The 19,289-nt window shown below is 38.5% G+C and overlaps 1 protein-coding gene across 2 annotated transcripts; it reads left to right on the forward strand.

The window, feature by feature from the left end:
• The first annotated feature begins 265 nt into the window (after positions 1–265).
• On the forward strand, positions 266–14,490 carry cdk10 (cyclin dependent kinase 10). Of its 2 annotated transcripts, XM_088080143.1 has the most exons (15): positions 266–390; positions 1,187–1,440; positions 2,562–2,894; positions 4,658–4,730; positions 4,837–4,908; positions 5,306–5,408; positions 6,538–6,619; positions 6,793–6,860; positions 8,241–8,293; positions 9,659–9,728; positions 9,982–10,041; positions 10,522–10,645; positions 10,754–10,893; positions 11,620–11,672; positions 11,762–14,490. In XM_088080143.1, exons 3-15 carry the CDS (start codon positions 2,805–2,807, stop codon positions 11,854–11,856), a joined length of 1,083 nt encoding a protein of 360 aa, XP_087936269.1. In that variant the 5' UTR covers positions 266–390; positions 1,187–1,440; positions 2,562–2,804; the 3' UTR covers positions 11,857–14,490. The 2 variants fall into 2 exon arrangements, with proteins under 2 accessions (XP_087936269.1, XP_087936270.1); XM_088080144.1 differs by lacking the exons at positions 266–390; positions 1,187–1,440 and having other exon boundaries at positions 2,564–2,742.
• Positions 14,491–19,289: the final 4,799 nt, after the last annotated feature.

Here is a 19,289-nt window from a genome sequence, read left to right on the forward strand (position 1 = left end):
TTAATTCAGCCTTTTTGTGAGCGGTGAATCCACTGATTTACTACATGTCACTATCAGTTAATGGCCAAATAAGTTGTTACATATTGGCATAATGGATATCGTCAAAAAATCCAATATCGTGCATCCCTAGTTTATGTTAGTTAACCCTGTTTGCCCTTTAAATCCAGTCCCTGTCACTACTGCTGTGAGCCACTGCGCAGGATTAGTGTCTGTCAGCCAGACAGAGAGTGACGGAGACGGGGGGGAGTGGCAGGGACGAGGGAGGGTAACAGTAAAAGCCTCAAGACACAATACACAGTCTTAATGTGCTGCAGCAGAGACTGGCCAAAATGTGAGCAACATGTATGTAAGGACAAATGGGGTCTGGAGTGAGCCAGAAAGAATATCCAGGTAAGGACGAAATAGCCTATACGGCACTTTATTTGTCTTAAAATGCAGGGGAGACAGATCTGTGCATGGACTGTAGATGAGGATATTTGTGTGTCTACTGACATAGCACCCTGATAACTTTTGTATTTCTTTTTGCTATCAGACACAGAGTAAATACTTTAATTAACAAAGCACGAGCTGTCCCAGCCGAGCTTTATTCTATTCTTTATATTTAAGATCAATCGTCAGAACTGATGTTTGATATAAAGAGTCCTCTGAGATGGAGGTGCTGATGACCACGTCTTTTTTAGCTTGAGATTAATGCTGATCAGCATTAGTAACAACCAAGCCAGCGAAGCAGCTAAACAATTACCGATACAACAAGAGCCTTTTATGATTATGTTTACAGTTTGTATTATGCCTCAGCTCCATCATCCACCAGCGTGTTCAGCAGGGTAAAAATGTCTGCTGTCTTTTTATCAAGGCAGTCGTATATATTCAGATGCCATCGTTCACAGTAATAAACTCTAATATACTAATATGATGTGGACTCAGCAATAACACTCTTAAGAAATTAGCACAATCCAATTTAAAGGTGCTGTTGCTCTTCATGTGTGACAACGTTCAGTAGACGGGAGGTGAAACAGAAAATGGAAAAGATGAGTTGTGGGTAAAGAGCATTTTTTTATGATTTTATCTGGTTCATTCATCCGTACTGAACCTTCCCTAAAACATGGAAGCTATTTTAGCGGTTAAATATAATAGAAATATATAGTTGATATTTGGTGTCCGTCTGTGTGTGTCTTCCACCACTCAGTTACAGAGAGACCCCCCTCATCACAACCCAACACTGAGTTTGATTCAACCAACTCCTCTCCACGTTTGCCTGCCATCATCATCACAGCTCCATCACGAGAAAACATCCACGCCTCGCCGTCCAATGTGACTATAGCTGATGCCGTCAAGGCACGAAGGCCTTCCTCCACACCCTTTATGGTTGGGAAGAAACTAGGGACCAAACAGTGACCCAACATGTCCTGTTACAGACGATAAGATGGCAATCACACTTTGGTAAGATCGCAGCACTGGAACTATAGTTTACTGTATGAACAGTGGTGGAAGAAGTATTTCAATCCTTCACTTGACCCTTTGAAACCTGGATTGTCACCACTTGTTTTTGTTGTTTTGCTGTGTTTGGATGCTTTTTTTCAAGCATTTAAACCTTTGAAACACAAAAAAAATGGTTCAATTTTTTTTAACATGGGGGGAGAAGAAAATGACCCTAGCTAAAAAGGAGAGATATAAAGTGAGAAAATTATAAGAAAATTATGAAATAATGAGAGGAATATATATATAAAAAAACATATAATTATTATAATTATGTAATCAAGTTACAGAAAAAAATATTTATTCATTATTATGATTTACATATATTTTTAATTTTATTTTAGCACTTTTTAAGGATTTTTTCTGTTTTTGTTCTTTTCATTTTCTTTTGTATCCTTTTTTAAATTTCAGGTAATTTCCTTGTAACATTTTACTTATCCTACTTACAATACTACTTACAATTTCTTGTAAGTAGCTCGTGTCTTCATTCCATATTTTTGAGAGAAAAGTCAATTTGCTCAGGTGTCAAGTAGTTAAGTAAAGTTAGCAAAGTAGAGCAGAATAAGCAGTGCATTTAACTAAAATATAAGAATAAAATGTTCTTACTATACAAAATATCCTTTCTCACATTGCCATATTATAATGCACATATTATGGACCTATTTCTTGAGGAGCATGTTAATGCTGCACCACCTTGAGGTTTACATGACTGTATGTAGGGGAGACCAGGGCTGGTTGGCACACAGCTATTTTCTTGTCCTTTGTGTGCTTTCTTCACTTACACCAAAATCATTCACTTATTTTGGGGAGGGTAATAACTTGGTTTTATAGTATCAAAAGTAAAAAAAAAAACTGGTCTGGCACCCAGCGGGAACAAGATATTTCCTGCAAGCTGTAAATTAAGTTAGATATGGGAACTGTTTGCTGCTTTATGAATCTTGATTCACACTTTGGTTCATATTATGTACCTTACTGAACTGTTGGAGTGGCCCTTTAAGCTTTACATCTATTTTTTTCAATGCTGCAGATAGTTTATCACGTGGACGGGGCGTAGTTTTACATTTTGTGTTTTAATTTTATTACAGACTTCCAGGAAGAATTCAAAATGGGCTGAACACCGCCACACGGTCGCAGAACCGCAGAGGCGAGTGTTTACATACGGTGTCCCCGCATGTTCAAACTCCGCGAAAGCACCCAGCTGTCCCACCGGTGGCAACAACCAAAACACAATGGCGGCGGCCGACTGAGCGAGCAGCAGCCTGTCGAGTGAGAGACAAAACGGACCATGCTTGTGTCTTCTGAGGTTTAAAACGGCCTTTAATGAGATAATGGACACCGCAGGAGAGGCTGAACCGGACCCTATAAAACTTAAGTCTATCAAGAACAACAAAACATTCACAGTGCCTCAAAGTGATAGGGTAAGACAATCAGCTCCGTGTACAGATAAAGTGACGCCAAACTCTGTTCAGGAATCGTATAGTTTAAAAATGTCCTGCTTGTCTGCAACTATACGTAACTCATAGATCACAAATTTACACTTGTCACAAGTCTTGATGGCCTAGTCTGAAATTCGGCATGTATTTGACACAGGCAAGATTAATAATAATAGAAAATATTCACTGTGTAAGTGTCTTAAGCTCAGCATTAACTAACAACAGCCACAATCCGGCTAATGCTACAAAACCATAACACTAATGTTAATGACTAGCAAGAACGCCATAAACCACCTACTGTACAAGTTTAAATGTCATCAGTGAGCATTGTGCTTTAAAGCAGTGGTCCTCAACGTATCAACGTACGACTCGCGGGTCAAATATGGCCCGTACTGGGCTGCTGGGTGGCCCCCCAACCATTTTCTAAATCACAATTGAAAAGAAGTGATTCACAATGGGAACTGTACGTTTAATATACATGAGGTGCCAAAGTGTGACAGAGGTTTAGAAAAGTTAAAGAAAAAAAATGTTAGATTTCCTAACTAAAGTCATATTATTCAAGAATAATGTAATTATTTTGAGAATAAAGTCGTAATATTATGAGAAAAAAGGTCACAATATTGTGGGACTGAAGTTGTAGTTTTACAAGAAAAAAGTCTTAATTTTATGAGATTAAACTCATAATATTAAGAGAATTAAGGTCAGAATTTTATGAGTAGTCATAATGTTATGAGAAAAAAGACGTCATTTTATGAGAGAGAGGGGATGTTATATCATCGAAATAACCATTGCTAGCAAACTATAAAACATGCAAGAGCACAGGTCTACAGGTTACCTGTTGACTGTGTGTTGCACAGCATGGCACTGGGGACAGTGATTGCTGGGGAATCTACCATAATATATTATCCACTTTCTTGTAAAAATAAGACTTTTTATCTGGTAAAAGTTACCACTTTATTCTAATATTATAACTTTTTTTTCTCATATTATGACTTCATTCTCAAAATTTCAAAAAGAAATTGCAGAAAACAGCACAAAAATGGAGCTTATTTATCAAAATAAATGCCAGTGAAGGACTCCATGTAACCCTTCCCTCCAAGTCACTGGGTCTTGTGGACTTGAGGTCTGCGTACATTTACAACTTCAGTCATTGTGTCCATCAGTGCCAATCTCATTACAGGCTTCCACCAACAAACAAGCCTGCACGTTAAATCACCCAACTCTCTTCGTCATGTAATGATTCCCTGGTGAATCATCAGTGTGTCCTCTTTTCCCACAGGGTGGCTTTTTTTAGGACAAAGTAAACTTCATCTGAAGTAATCACAGCCTTTTGACACTAGCTGCCCCTGATTGGTTATATAATGTGAAATGGCTCTAAATTCTTTTCCATGTAGGTAATGGCAAATTCCTCTCAAATCCTATTTTTCTTAGTGGCTCAAGGCACCTGATTGCTTAAATAACTACCGTCAGATCCCTTTATTGATTTCTTGTTGTTCGTTACTTCATTTCAGCCTCTAATGTTTAACTTTAGTAGTTCTGAATACATGTCATATGAAGCCACCCAGAGATATAGTGCAATTCCCCAGTTTCTGTCCATTAACCACATTTAGTTTTTAGTCTTTATAGTGTAGGTAATATGCAGAGTGCACTGACTATATCAGATCTTGTAAACACGCAAGCATTATGCATAAAGTTCACCTAAGTGAAAAGAGCCTCTCTGCCATCATCATCCTTTCACTCTTTTTCAGTTTGGAAGCTGCAGAAGTGTCAGAGAGTTTGAGAAACTCAACCGCATAGGAGAAGGAACTTACGGCATCGTGTGTAAGTCATTAATGTTTGAGACTTCAGATTGGTTTGATGAGAAAATTAAGAACAGCAGATCATTTTAACTGCTCAATAGATAAACTCTTTCCTGTTCTTAATACAGACCGAGCTCGAGACACCAAGTCAGATGAGATTGTAGCACTGAAGAAGGTCCGGATGGACAAAGAGAAAGATGGTAAGATCACCGCGCTAACGCTGTTTCATATGTGTGGGTGTCTTGAATGTGGTGTGCTTGTATGTAGTGTGTGTGTGTGTGTGTGTGTGTGTGTGTGTGTAATATTCCAAGAATGCTTGAAGGGAATCTCTTCAAATTTGGCACAAACGTCCACCTGTACTCAACAATGAACTGATTCGATTTTGGTGGTTAAAGGTCAAAGTAACTGTGAGCTTTCGTCCATCTCATTCAATGCTTTCAAACATTTCTTTCAGTGTAGCACAAGTGTCCACTTAACTTGACTAGTCCACACTGCTTAAATAATGAACTACCTAGATAAGAATTTGAATTCAAGTTCTTGCTAAAATGACCCGTAAAAGTCGTCGACCCTGCTTATGCTCTGCTCTTTCTCTGTCAGGGATCCCCATCAGCAGCCTCAGAGAGATCACCCTGCTGCTGAGGCTGAGACATCCCAACATAGTGGAGCTGAAAGAAGTGGTCGTTGGCAGCCAGTTGGAGAGGTCTCTCTCTCTCTCTCTCTCTCACGCACACACACACACACACACACACACACACACACACCATAATGGTGTTAGGGTAGATGCACGTCAGTGGATTAGTGAATTAACCTGCAATGACATAGAAAATTCTACAGCATCAAACTGCACATCTCTCTGTGTGTAACTATTCAGAATCTGTCAGGTTTTGTAACCTCACTCACCACAACTTGTTTTACTGCTATCTTTCAAATTAGCACCCAAATCATCTATTTTTCTGTGATCAGAGTTCCCACGATCATGGAAAACCTGGAAATTCCCCTAGAATTTTACAATCACATTTTCAAGGCCCTGGAAAAATGATGGAATTAATTCAAATCATTAAAGGTTTTGAAAAGGTCATATTTTGCAATGAAATTGTTACAGCAATCTTCCGTCCTGCGGATCCTTAAAAAGTCTTAAAAGGTCTTAAATTTATCAATCTCAAAATAAGACCTTAGCTGCCATTAAAATGTCTTAAATTTATCTTTCAAATATCTTACAAAAGCTAAGAGATTCAAAGCAGTATTTTTATAAATCCTTTTTTAACCAATGTTGCATTATAAAATCTCAAAATACTGATTAAGTTTTTTAGAAAAAGAAAAAAATCAAATGCCTCTGGCGTTAACGTCACCAAAAAAGTCATGTTTTATATTACAAAAATTATTTGGGCAAAATTCTCCCTAATCTTAAGTAATTCTTGTCTGTTTTGTCTTAGATTTTATTCCAAGTGGTGTCAAAGAAATGTCTTAGAAAGGCTTAAATCCCACTTGCCTTAATCTGTAGGAACCCCGGATAACATTACATTTAATGCAACATCACGGCAGATATATTTTCTGTGGCTGTCGATGTGATGTCTGTCAGTGTGACTTTTGTTTATCATCACACATGTTCCTTCATTTTCTCCCGGTGTCCCATCTCTGCCTGTATTTATGGCAGCTACCTAAAATTATGTTTGAATAGAGTTTGCATCTGATATGTTTGAAAAATGCTAGGCCAGTGGGGAAAGGAAAATAAAACATTATGGGTCCTTGAAATGTCATGGAAAAGTTTTGAAATTTTGTCCATGAAAACGTGTATTAACCGTGTGGTATTGTGTGTGTTTCTTGTTCAGCCTGTTTCTGGTGATGAGTTATTGCGAGCAGGATCTGGCCAGTCTGCTGGAAAACATGCAGACACCGTTCTCTGAGGCTCAGGTAGGACAGTTCCCATATCTAACATTTACCTCACATGAATCCAGCATTTACTGAGTACTGAAAATTCGGCCTGAATTTTGTAAAAATTACTTTGCATTGTATGGCTTCTGTATTGCTGGGTCAGGTCGTGCTGTCTGCGTTATAATAAATTCTTTTCTTCTATCCTTTTTCAGGTGAAGTGTATTGTTCTTCAGCTGCTCAGAGGCTTGGAGTATCTCCACCACAACTTCATTATACACAGGTCAGTCCCACATATTTGGTAATTTTTATTTTTTTTTTTGGTCGTCATCATATCATTTCATGTACCTTATTCATTACATAGCTCATGTATTGATGAAATTTCTTTTTTAAATCAAGAATTTCGTGAATCGGTGTGTCAACAAGTGGTAGTGGTGATAATGGCCGTAGTTACAGTACAAGTTTAAAGTCATTTAAGTGTCATCGTAATTTTGAAATCATAGAAAAATATCTCTGATCACACTTTATATTTAAAATTCTGCTTGCTATTTCATAATAGTTCATAGTACAGAATATTTTCATAATAAGTTCATATTTCAACCACCCTCTACTGCAACAAAGGGCTAACAAAACCCCAAACCAAACAAACAAATGAATAAAAATTACAAAATACAATACATACACAACTGGAAACCCAAAAAGTAATGTTGCTTTTTTTGTGTTCTCAGTAAACTCAGGAGAGAAAGTTTAAAAAAAAAAAAAAGATATATCTACTACTTAAAGTTTAGATAAATATGTCACTATCATTTTCTGTTCTTGTTTATTTATGAGAGAATTACATCTGAAACATGAACAGTGGCAATACAGGAACCTAATAAATCTGAATGAATCTGTGTTTATATAATGTATATATTATATAATTTCAGCTTGTTAGTTAACCAGGTATACTATCTGGTCAGCTAGCTTTCTTGTTGTGAGTTGTTGCTGGGTTGCTTTCCGATACGTAATCACAATCTTTGTTTACAAAGACCAGCCATATCTCTAGATTTGTCTCTTGTTTATGTTTTAAATGCACTTGGCTGTTCAGTACGCTGTCCCGTTTTGTCTTTAAGCTCGGCAGTTGGATTAGTCAAGTGGACTGATCTGCTTTTCAAAGCTACAGTCACATCTAATGCAGAGATGCGGAGGCAGTCAATGCCTGTCAATATGAGAAAGAGATATCTGGAGATATGTGTCGGGCTGATACTCAGGAAAAAGGCTAATTAAAATTTCACAGCAGATTAACAGTTAATAATCCATTTAGGCAAGGAAAAGGGATCTCTGTTACATTTTGCAGTCGAAAACGATGTGTTTAAGATTACAATCCAAAGTATCCCTAAATTATAGAATATTTGCAAATTTAAAAATAGAAAATAGAGTCAAAACCAGATAAATCTAAGCTTTTTTGTGTTCATGTTACTTAAGGCAACATTAAATCACCAGATTTAAGCAGCAGAGTTACACAGTGTGGGAGACACTGATGCAGCTGCGTTCAGACAGAGCTGAAGATGTAACTGAAAAGGTTTAAAGCAACGTGCGTTCAGCTCTGCATGACGAGTGGAGGGGTTGAAAGTATTGTGTCTTTTGGGAGCTGGCTCATTATCCTCTTGTATCTTGTTATCAGGGACCTGAAGGTGTCTAATCTGCTGATGACAGACAAAGGCTGCGTTAAGATTGGTGAGTCATTACCATTACCATAACCCCTCCTGAAGCGCTCACTGTAATCACATTACTCCTGTACTGATGCACATACCAGACTCTACCAGCACTCACCTTTGACCTCTCTCTCTCCCTCTCTCACAACAATAACTGCCTTTTTATGTTCTTCAAGTTTGTTATGTACCGAATATGGACTGTTTACTTCTGCTTTTCCCTATATGTAAGTGTGTTTTATGTACATTTTTTAAGTTTTCTCATATCCCCTAATTAAAATGAACCTAAATCATAACCATAACATACAATACCGTCTCTCCTCAGACCCATGTTTTCAATATGAAAAAACAAAAAACAAACTTTTATCGAGGAGAAAAAGACCCCACGATACGGTATTATCATCAAACTTAAATCACAATACAGTATTATTGTGATTTTAGAGTGGTTGCGATGCGCTGTAAAGTATTGTTATAACATACAATGCAATTCATTAGCTGTTTTCAACAACATATTATGTCTCCAAAGGAAAACTTTATCAACATCTGTTTTGTCTTATATTTATCTTTTCAGTCTGTTCATCTCACTTAAGTCATTTTTACTGCAGCAAAATGTGTCAAGTGCACTGAAAAAAGCAGTTGATTTAATGATTCTTGTAGGCTACCAAAAGTTTAATTTGTATTTGTAATATTAATTGAAAAAATTTCAAAAATCTATACTTGGTGACCGTGTATCAATATGATATTGCCATGTAAAAATATTTTGATACCATGCTGTATCAATTTTTCTCCCACTTAATACAAATACGCAGACACATATGTATATATATACTTTTATATATATACACACACATACACACACACACACACACACACACACACACACACACACACAAAACCAGCAAATTATAAACTACTTTTCACAGCTATTTTTATCTTACCTTCTTATATTTTGTTACATATTTTAGTTTAATATATATTTTATGTGTTTATGAGTGGCGCTTTGCTGTGTGTCATCCCTTCTCTCTCCCCGCTTCATGCTTTAATCCTGTCCTGTCAAATAAAGGTGAAAAGCCACAAAAAAGAAATGAACATTCACTCTCGATCTGTTGTACAACGAATTAGTTGATTCACAGAAAATAAATCAGAAATAATTTTCATAATAGATTGTCATTTATATTCAAACATGCCAAATCACTTGTCTTTGGGTGCGAGCTATTTTAATTTGTCACCTGAGCTATTTTAATTGACTTTTATTTATTCATTAATTGAAAAAAATATTCAACATGTTACTTTATCATGAAAATAATAATTGTAACCATGTTACATGTATAGAAATTATTTACATTGGTGGCATTTTTATTGATCTGGTTTTTGTTTCTGCTGTTTGCAGCTGATTTCGGGCTGGCCAGGATGTATGGCATCCCACAGCAACCCATGACGCCTCGAGTGGTCACACTGTGGTGAGTGTCTGCTGGGCCTCTCAGCCAAGTTTAACATGAAAACGGCTTTGGCTTAATTCTGTTAATGTGTGGCTGGATTCTGATGCACTGCAGATAACCCTTGTGTTGCTTACGTTGTGCTTGTGCAGCCTCAGTGGAAACTCCTACTTTTAATCTCCCTCAGCAATCCTCCCTCATTAGCTCCGTTACCTCAGGCAGGCCTGCTCTCTATCACGATATGTGCTCATCCCCCTCCCCCTTCATCTGTTGGCAGGTACAGAGCTCCAGAGCTCCTGCTAGGGACCAAGACCCAGACTACAGCGCTGGACATGTGGTGAGGCTCCAACACAAAAACAATTACATCCATTTTATAATTTTATCACATCCTAGGGAATAAGGGACTTCCTCCTGAGAAAGAAGATCTTTTTTTTTTTTAGGGAATACTTCAACCCCCCAAAATAATCGTTTGTACATCAGTTAGTCATCCTGTGAAGAAAACTTTGTTTTTCCTTCATGCCTCCTGGGTGAACAAAACAATTTGGACAAAATTCTTGATGAGTTGAAGTCATAGGGTCCATGTTTAAGAATGGTGAAACAAAATCAAAACAGCCATTTACAAGCTTTCACACAACTCATGCAGTACAATCCAAGTTTCAGTTTTCCAGTTGTATGCCTTCCCAAACACTTAAAACGTTCCGACGAGTAGCACCTGCCTGCTGTTTCTTATGCTCTATCATGATCACAGATATACTAGACTTTCTCTCATCACATAAGGCGCCAGTGGGGAAAATGCATGTTTTTGTGTTTTTTGCAGGGCTGTCGGCTGTATCCTAGCTGAGCTGCTGGCTCACAAACCTCTGCTGCCTGGAACCTCTGAGATCCAGCAGGTCGACCTGATTGTTCAGCTGCTGGGAACACCCAACGAAAACATCTGGCCAGTGAGAATTCAACTCTCAATATGTCTTCATCGTGAATTGAACCCTATATCATATCTGATGTCTTGTTGTGCTAAATTGAATTTGTGTGTGTGTGTGTGTGTGTCCCAGGGTTTTTCTCTGCTGCCACTCATTGGTCAGTACAGTCTGAGGAAGCAGCCGTACAACAACCTGAAGAATAAATTCACCTGGCTGTCTGATGCTGGACACAGACTGCTCAACCTGCTCTTTATGTACAACCCACACCGCAGGTACACACACACACACACACACACACACACACACACACACACACACACACACACACACACACACACACACACACACACACACACACACAATGATGAATTCCTAACCCTTACCCTGGCCCTGACCCTCAAACCCCAACCCAACTATAGTTAGCCATTTTTCAACATTTTAAATGTTGACTTTTTGGACTGTTCTTTTGAAATTCTACACCAAAAACTTTAAAAGCACAGGTGTAACTAATGAATGATTGAATAATGTAAAAATGACAATAAATCTATAGCTGTGAGGGCCTGGGTGTATTGCCAAGGTGTATGACATTTTGATGCTATTTTGGATGATATACTCTACTATGACTTAGTGATGTTATTTTGGACAACTGTAAAATTGGCATCCAAAAGTCATAGCATTGCATGTTGTCCAAAATAGCATAAAAAAGTCATATTATAAGATGGTGTTCAAAATAGCATCAAAACGTCATAGCATAAATGTCATCCAAATTAGTATAAAAACTTCATAGTATAGCATTTTGTCCAAAAAAAGCATGAAAAAGTCATGGAATAGGATATTGTTGACAATTGCTTTACATTGTCATAGTATAGCGTGTCGTCCAAAATGTATCATATAGTATAGTATATTTTTACCTTTCAGCCTACAGATTAGTTACAATTCTTTGTCAGATGTGCTAAAGAGACACTATTCACTGAATACTGCCTCTTTTCCTGATCCAGAGCTACTGCCAAAGATTGTTTGGACAGTTCCTACTTCAAGGAGAAACCTCTACGTGAGTGAAAAGTTTTTTGATCAGTCTCAGCTGTAACCTCTGCCCTCTTATAAACTGTAAATCATTCATCTCTCTTCTTCTCTGTGCAGCCTGTGAACCAGAGCTGATGCCAACCTTCCCCCACCACCGCAACAAGCGGTCTGCTCCTCCAGCAGACAGCCACTCAAAACGCAGCAAAGTATGAGGAAGATGAGACACTGGATTTAAAATCGACCCTGTGGTGCGGACAGTCTCAGAAATCTGCACTCAATGGACGTGTGTGCGCAGAACGTACATCTGCTCATGAAGACTTACTCTGGAACTCTGAGCAAATGGAAAATAGTTAAACTGGTTTCGGTTACACCTCGGCTAAAGCCAACAAATTTAGAGGAACGCATTGCTGTACTGCTCACACACAGTTATAATGTAGATTCATTTTTTTTGCAGCAGCAGTTTCTAGCTTCAGTAGAAGTCTCTTCTGTCAGGTGTCTGCAGTACTTCTCAATATTCACATTGTTGCCAATGTCTGCACAGTAAAAGAAGTCAGTAATGAGGACAAAGTTGCCTTGACAAATATGCTTCGGCATTTTGTCCTTTGTGTTGAGGATTTGTCACATATATAGATGTGCTATTGCAACTGTCTTTGATACTCTGTATCAGTCGTGATGTCAACTTGATGTGAAAAGGCACGACAAGTAGTGACTGAACCCTGCTTGAGCTCTTCCCACAGTTACACGTCATCTGTGTGACAGCCTCTCTTAGGAATTAGAGCAGAATACTTGAAGAAAACCTGAGTTTGTGGCAAAATAACAAAAAGCCCTCTGGTTTGGTCTTCACAGCATCAGTATGTGTCGATGACCAGCTGTATGTCCTGTCGAAGTGCCTTTGAGTTGTAACACTGAACCCCTGACGCCGCTCACTTATTGTTAAATGTTGAATGAATAGTTTGACTTCTGGGAAACATGCTTGTTAGCTTTTTTCAAGCGTAAGATGAGAAGATTGGTACCAATCAGAGATATCTCTGCACACAAAATATGTAGCCAGTTTTTGTGCTAAGCCCATGGACTGTTGGCTGAATATTGACTGTGCAGACATGAGAGATGTATCAGTCTTCTCAAAATATTCCTTTATGAGCCTCAGCTTCAATGCCTAAAATGTACTGTAAATGAACAGTGGCCTAACGAGTAGAAATCACTGACAAGTGGTGTAAGACCGAGTACTTAACTGTTACTGTAGGATATGTTTAAAGGGACAGTTAAACCAAAAATCAAGAACACTTACTTTTCCTCTTACCTGTAGTGCAATTTATCAGTCTATATTGTTTTATTGTGAGTTGCTGAATGTTGGAGATATCGGCCATGAAGATGCCTGCTTCCTCTCCGATATATTGGCACTCGACTTTTGGTGCTCAATATTCAAAAGAAGGCAGACATCTAAGCTCACACCAAAGCAATTTAGGTTAATAAATACAACTACTTGAAAGGGGACTCTTTTAAAAAGTGGGGTTTTTGCCCGGATTGGCTTGGTTTTGCATAACGTAGCAGCTCACGAGTCGGTGAGCTCCGTGGCCGTCTCAGCCCCGCTCAACTCGTACTCTGATTGCACGCTTATGAGTTTCTTCTGATGGAGGGAAAGTTGTGTTACATTAGTACAAGTTATGTCGGTTAATACTTTTATTTTCGCTATCAAGTCATGCTGACATCCGAATGTGAAACCTTATATCATGTTCCATGAAAACATTAGATTAAAGTTACTGTCTTGTTAATGTTATCTAACTGTTAAGACGCTAACTTTAAACTGACTGGTTTCATCTGGAAACAAAAGCTTGGTAGTGTTCATGTGAAACTGGTTACACCTAACAATATATCATAAAGCCCCAACGTCAGTTTGTTACCAGTTTTAACTGAATCTCATCTTATCAATTAATGTTCAGTTTACAACTGAGTGTATGAAAGTATAGAGCGATTCTGGCCTGTTAGCATGGAAAAAGAAGAGGACCTTCTACATCTTAGGTACAATACAAGGAGCAAAATACAGGTGTTTCTTTGTGAATAGATGATCATAATAATTGCAAAATCATCTTTGTTTGACGTTGCAGTGGGGCACAAGGTTTCCTGTACATTTAATCATTGGGTTTAGGCAAATATTAAGTTGATAGACAACTTATTACTGTTTGGAAATTTTAACAACAAGTGATGAGGCTCTCAATGTGAGCTGACGAGAGCGCACATTAGGCACACAACAATGCGTGACACAGAACATAAGGCTCCCACGCCTCCTGGTGAAACCCCACTTTTTAAGAGAGTCCCTACTGAAAAGAGGAAAATGTGTATTTTTGGGCAAACTGTCCCTTTAAACCATCGGCTATTGAACATTATAAAACTGTCAAAAAAAGCAACTGTCTTTTTTTTCCATTTGAAATGTCAGTTTTTATTAATGCAAGTCAAATTAGTAGTAATGGTTACAGGGACGTTAATAACTGACCTCCCACTGATTCAGTATGTACCTCCACAAACACACAGCGATACTAGCACTGAGCTATCACAAGAAGTCCCATCACTGAGTTAGCAGACAAGCCTGTGGTTCTGGTTTGATAGTGAGAGGTCAGAGTTGTGACAGAACAAACGGTAATGAAACAAGATGGTAGTGTTTACCTCAGAGTAGAGCTCGGTGTGTGTAAGCCTCCAAAAAAAAGCCAAAATCCAGGACTTTCACTAGAGCGCCATCATAAAACATCAACAAAATAAATAACTTCAGGTGTAAACTGTATCTCTATTATCGTCACTCAAGTTACATGTCAGATGTGATTAACAAAGTATAAATATTTTTTTTAACACTATTGAACAATTTGCGGCCTGGACCATGTGTATACAAATATTCCTGACCGCTACAAATCCCTCCCATGCCCTCACTTTAGCCTGTCAGATCATATTACTCTGCTTCTCCTGCCGACATATTGCCAACTGACAAAAAGATTCAAACCAACAGTCAAAACTGTTTATGTGTGGACAGATGAAACCATAGCAGCTCTATAGGTCTTTTTTGAGTGCACAGATTGGCAAATGTTCAAAGATGCTGCCACTTAAGATACAAAATGTCATACTATAGTGTCATCAAAAATCTGCCCAAAATATCATAGTACAGTATGTTGTCAAAAATCTGACCAAAACATCACACTATAGCATGTTGTCAAAAATGTGACAAAAACGTCATAGTATAGCATGTTGTTCAAAATAGAATTAAAATGTCATACTATGGCATGTCCTTCAAAGCAGCCTAAAAAAGTCATACTATAGCATGTCGTTCAAAATAGCATACAAATTTTGTACTAAAGCATATCATTCAAACCCAGCCAACATTTGTATGTGGGGCCCATGTGGGCTAAAAAGTGGGCCCCACATGGGACTGTAAAATGGGCTCTATGTGGGATTGTCCATAATGGCCACATGCCAACTGCATGTATGGGTTTCACACAGGATTACACTGGGTGTTGGGCGAGGCCCAGCTGGGCGAAACACACAAGAACCATCTCTGTTCCCGCTTTAAATTCTATGTGGGTAATACATGAGGACATGTGTTGAAATATGGGTTGTACTTGAGACTGTACATGGGTCCCATATTGGTCCCATGCCCATTGTCCATATGGGTTTCATGCAGGATTCCAGTGGGTGTTAGGTTGGGCTTAACCGGGCAGCACACACAAGACCCATCTCAGTCCCAGCTTAAAGCTCTAGGTGGGTACTACATGGGATTTTAAAATGGGTAATAAGTGGGTTTGTCCATGGGTCCCATATTGGCCCCATATCAATTGCCTCTATTGGTTTCATGCAGGGTTACACTTGGTGTTAGCTGGGTCACATACGTGAAACACAAAAAAACCACAAACCTGAGCAGTTCCATGAATTAGCTGACACAAATCCCCAAACGAAAACATTTAATACTTTTTTTTTATTCTCATTAAAATCAAACCAATTTTTAAATTTCACTTGGACCAGATCAGAAGAACTTAGGAACGGCAGGAGTCAAGAAGAAGACAATCCCAGTGAAATTTAGCACAGGACGCTGCTATATATTTTAACAGATTCTATTGAACAACCAAGAAGGTATGGAACAGTTTGAGACCCAAGTACAAATTTACAAATGTACAGTATGTACAAAATCAGTTTCCAGTATCAATTCAGAATAATAAATTAAAATAATAAACTGTGCGCACAAAAATAAAATTAAAACCCCCAGGGGTATGTTGTCTCTCTCTAAGAATCACAGTGATATCTCCTGATCCGCAAATGAAGCAAAAACGGTATGCTGTCGCGGGACCAGTGTGTGTGTGTGTGTGTGTGTGTGTGTGTGTACAGTTCAGTCCTACCGCACTTGAAGAAAGGGTGAAATACATGAGCATGCCTCAGTTTGCAGCCTTCTTGCTGCAGGCAGGTGGTTCGATGTCTCTTTGGACTAAGTTCACCATCAGTACTGGAAAAGTCTCTCTCTGGACTCCATGAAATCCTCTCAAGTCTCCGAATCACGGTTAAAGGCTCCAAGATCTCCATCCGAAGTCCTGACTCAGCTTGAAAGGTCTCCAACTCAACTAAATAACCTGACCTATAAAAAAAGGTCAAAATAACAGTTTGTGCTAATTATATGAGCATTGTTGATCATAGGATAAGCTCATGAAATAAACTCAATGCTCCAATTTGCAAGTTTTGTTGTACAACATAGGTAGTTAACTTCTAATTCAAAATCTTAATTTCATCCACAATCAGTGAAAATAATCAGTTTAGAGAGCTAATACTTTCAACAGAAACAGGTACAGTTCAGATGCATAAATGGAAACACAAAAAACATTAATTTCAGTCACAAGTGAAACTTTAAAACACTTTAAACTCATAAAATGTAGAAATACTATGCACCTTTAACATATGGTTTAACTCTCTTTGACTGTGGAAATAGCACCAACAATAGAAATTTCCTAGTAGCTTTCATTTCGCCAGCAGCTAGCTGCATCTTTTAACACAAATAGTACAAAAAGTAAATCACAACACAACAAACAGCAGTTTCTTAACACACCAGGATGACAAAGCATGTCTTTTATTCTTTTGTTCTTCCTTCTGGTTGCATAACCATTTTACACATGAGCGGTTAGCATTGCAGCTAGTGGGCATTTAGGCCGCTAACGGTTTAAGCATAAATCAATGGAGTTTAGCATGGCGAAGATTAGCATCACGGCTAACCGAAACATCCGCTAGTTAGCTACATGCTAATAATTTGCTGACACGCCAGGACAATGAATAGCACATTAGCGAGGGGCGCTAAAAAGGACAACATTCTCTCTTTTCTTATCCACACTGTGATTTTACATTGTCAACATGAAGCATGAATTAACACATGAGGACATAACACTAACTTACAATGAGTTTTTCAACTGTTTAGTTAAGTCTCTTACCACTTCAATATCGGGCCTCTGTCTGCACCAAGCGCTCGGCTGCCATATTAACCTTTGACCTTTATTAAGGACACCGGTCAGTGGGCGGAGGAGGCGCGCTGAAGCGTCTGATTGGCCACATTGAACATAAACTTGACTTTGTTTGCTTTTTACCAAGTTCGTCACAGGAACCTTCATTTCTATCTTTTTAACTGTTTGACAAGTATGAATTTACCATTTTAAACATCATTATATTTATTTAAAGTGTATTTTGATCATGAATGGATTTATTTCAGGTACAACTATATAAAATGCTGCATATTAGTATAGATCATTTATTCTTTCTGACTTTTAATTACACAGGGCTACAAATGCCTTGTATTTCAATTTTATTTTATTTTTTAAAGGAAAATCCAATAACCACTCATTTTATTTTTAATACCTGTTTTTGAAAGGAAAATCCAAAGGATACACAGACCCTGTTGCTGTACATCAACTACTTTACAAGGTACAAGGTGGATTTATTTTGTCATTTTTGTTTAAACGTGATTTAGGAAGAAATTAAATAGAAGTTGACCCTAAATCCCGCTACATCTTTCTGGCGTTGAAGGAGGAGTTGAGGCGTCTCACAGTCTGGTAAAAAGAAGCTGCTCCATACTCGGTGGTTCAGTACTTCTTCTTTTTCCAGATGGCATCAGGGTGAACAGGCTGTGGCTGGGATGGCTGCTGTCTTTCAGTATCCTTTGGGCTCTGTGCAGACACCTCACTTCACCAAGGCCACTGATGCTCTGTAGATGGGAACCAGTGATGTCTGGGCAGCCCATGCCCACTTTGTCCACATGTATTGTTCCCACATAGTCAGCCCACGTGGGCTTACCATGTGGGAACAACATTACAAAACCCATACAGGTCCCACATACTGTACCCAGTTCCAACCCATGCCCTTTTAGCCCGCATGTATGCTTGACAGAGCGAATATAATCAGCCCACATGGGCTTACCATGTGGGACCCAGGCTACAAAACCCATACAGGTCCCACATACTGTACCCATTTCTAACCCGTGCCCCTTTAGCCCATATGTATCCCTAATGGGGTTGTCAGTCCACATGGGTTTACCATGTGGGACCCACATTACAGAACCCATGTAGGTCCCACACAGTCTTTCTAGTTCCAGCCCATGCCAACATAACCCTAATGGTGCCCACATAGTCAGCCCGCATGGGTTTACTGTGTGGGCAAAAATGCCATACTATAGCATGATGTTCAAAACAGCCTTAAAATGTCATTTTATAGCATGCTCTTCAAAATAGTATGAAAATGTCATACTATAGCTTGTTGTTAAAAATCGTATAAAAAAGTCATACAAGTTCAAAATAGCATAAAATAGTCATACTACAGGCATGTCGTCCAAAATATCACAAAAGTCATACTATAGCATCTCCTTAGAAATTGCATAAAAAGTCATACCATAGCATGTCGTCCAAAATACAGTGAAATAAACACATTATAGCATGTAGTTCAAAGTGTAGCGTAGTGTAGTGTAATGTCGTATCGTATTGTATTGTATAGTATAGTATTGTACAGGATCGTATAGTATAGTATAGTATTATATCGGATCACATGGTATAGTATCGTGTATTTTCACCTACGTTCAGCCTACAGATTAGTTACAATTCTTTGTCAGATGTGCTAAAGAGACACTATTCACTGAATACTGCCTCTTTTCCTGATCCAGAGCTACTGCCAAAGATTGTTTGGACAGTTCCTACTTCAAAAAGAAACCTCTACGTGAGTGAAAACTTTTTTGATCAGTCTCAGCTGTAACCTCTGCCCTCTTATAAACTGTAAATCATTCATCTCTCTTCTTCTCTGTGCAGCCTGTGAACCAGAGCTGATGCCAACCTTCCCCCACCACCGCAACAAACGGTCTGCTCCTCCAGCAGACAGCCACTCAAAACACAGCAAAGTGTGATGGAGACTAACTCTCTTAGGAATTAGAGCAGAATAATGAAAGAAAAGCTGACTTTGTGGCAAAATATCAAAAAGCTCTCTGGTTTCGTCCTCCCATTATCAGTATGTGAGGATGACCAGCTGTGTGTCCTGTCAAAGTGCCCTTGAAATGAAGTACTGAAACCCTGATTCTGCTCACTTATTGTTAATCGTTAAAGGAATAGTTTGATTTGTGTCCCTTTAAACCATCAGCTATTGAACAAAAAAA

The sequence above is a fragment of the Plectropomus leopardus genome, chromosome 7 (assembly GCF_026936395.1).
Source record: "Plectropomus leopardus strain MGB_pleo_1.0 chromosome 7, ASM2693639v1, whole genome shotgun sequence".
NCBI classification, from domain to species: Eukaryota; Metazoa; Chordata; class Actinopteri; order Perciformes; family Serranidae; genus Plectropomus; species Plectropomus leopardus.

What these genes read in the sequence shown, in the direction of transcription:
- cdk10 (XM_088080143.1), top strand. Translation starts at nt 2,805, where the DNA reads ATGGACACCGCAGGAGAGGCTGAACCGGACCCTATAAAACTTAAGTCT. An exon ending in CAGTGCCTCAAAGTGATAGG is followed by an intron (nt 2,895 to 4,657) that starts GTAAGACAATCA and finishes ACTCTTTTTCAG; the next exon opens with TTTGGAAGCTGCAGAAGTGT. An exon ending in AGGAACTTACGGCATCGTGT is followed by an intron (nt 4,731 to 4,836) that starts GTAAGTCATTAA and finishes TTCTTAATACAG; the next exon opens with ACCGAGCTCGAGACACCAAG.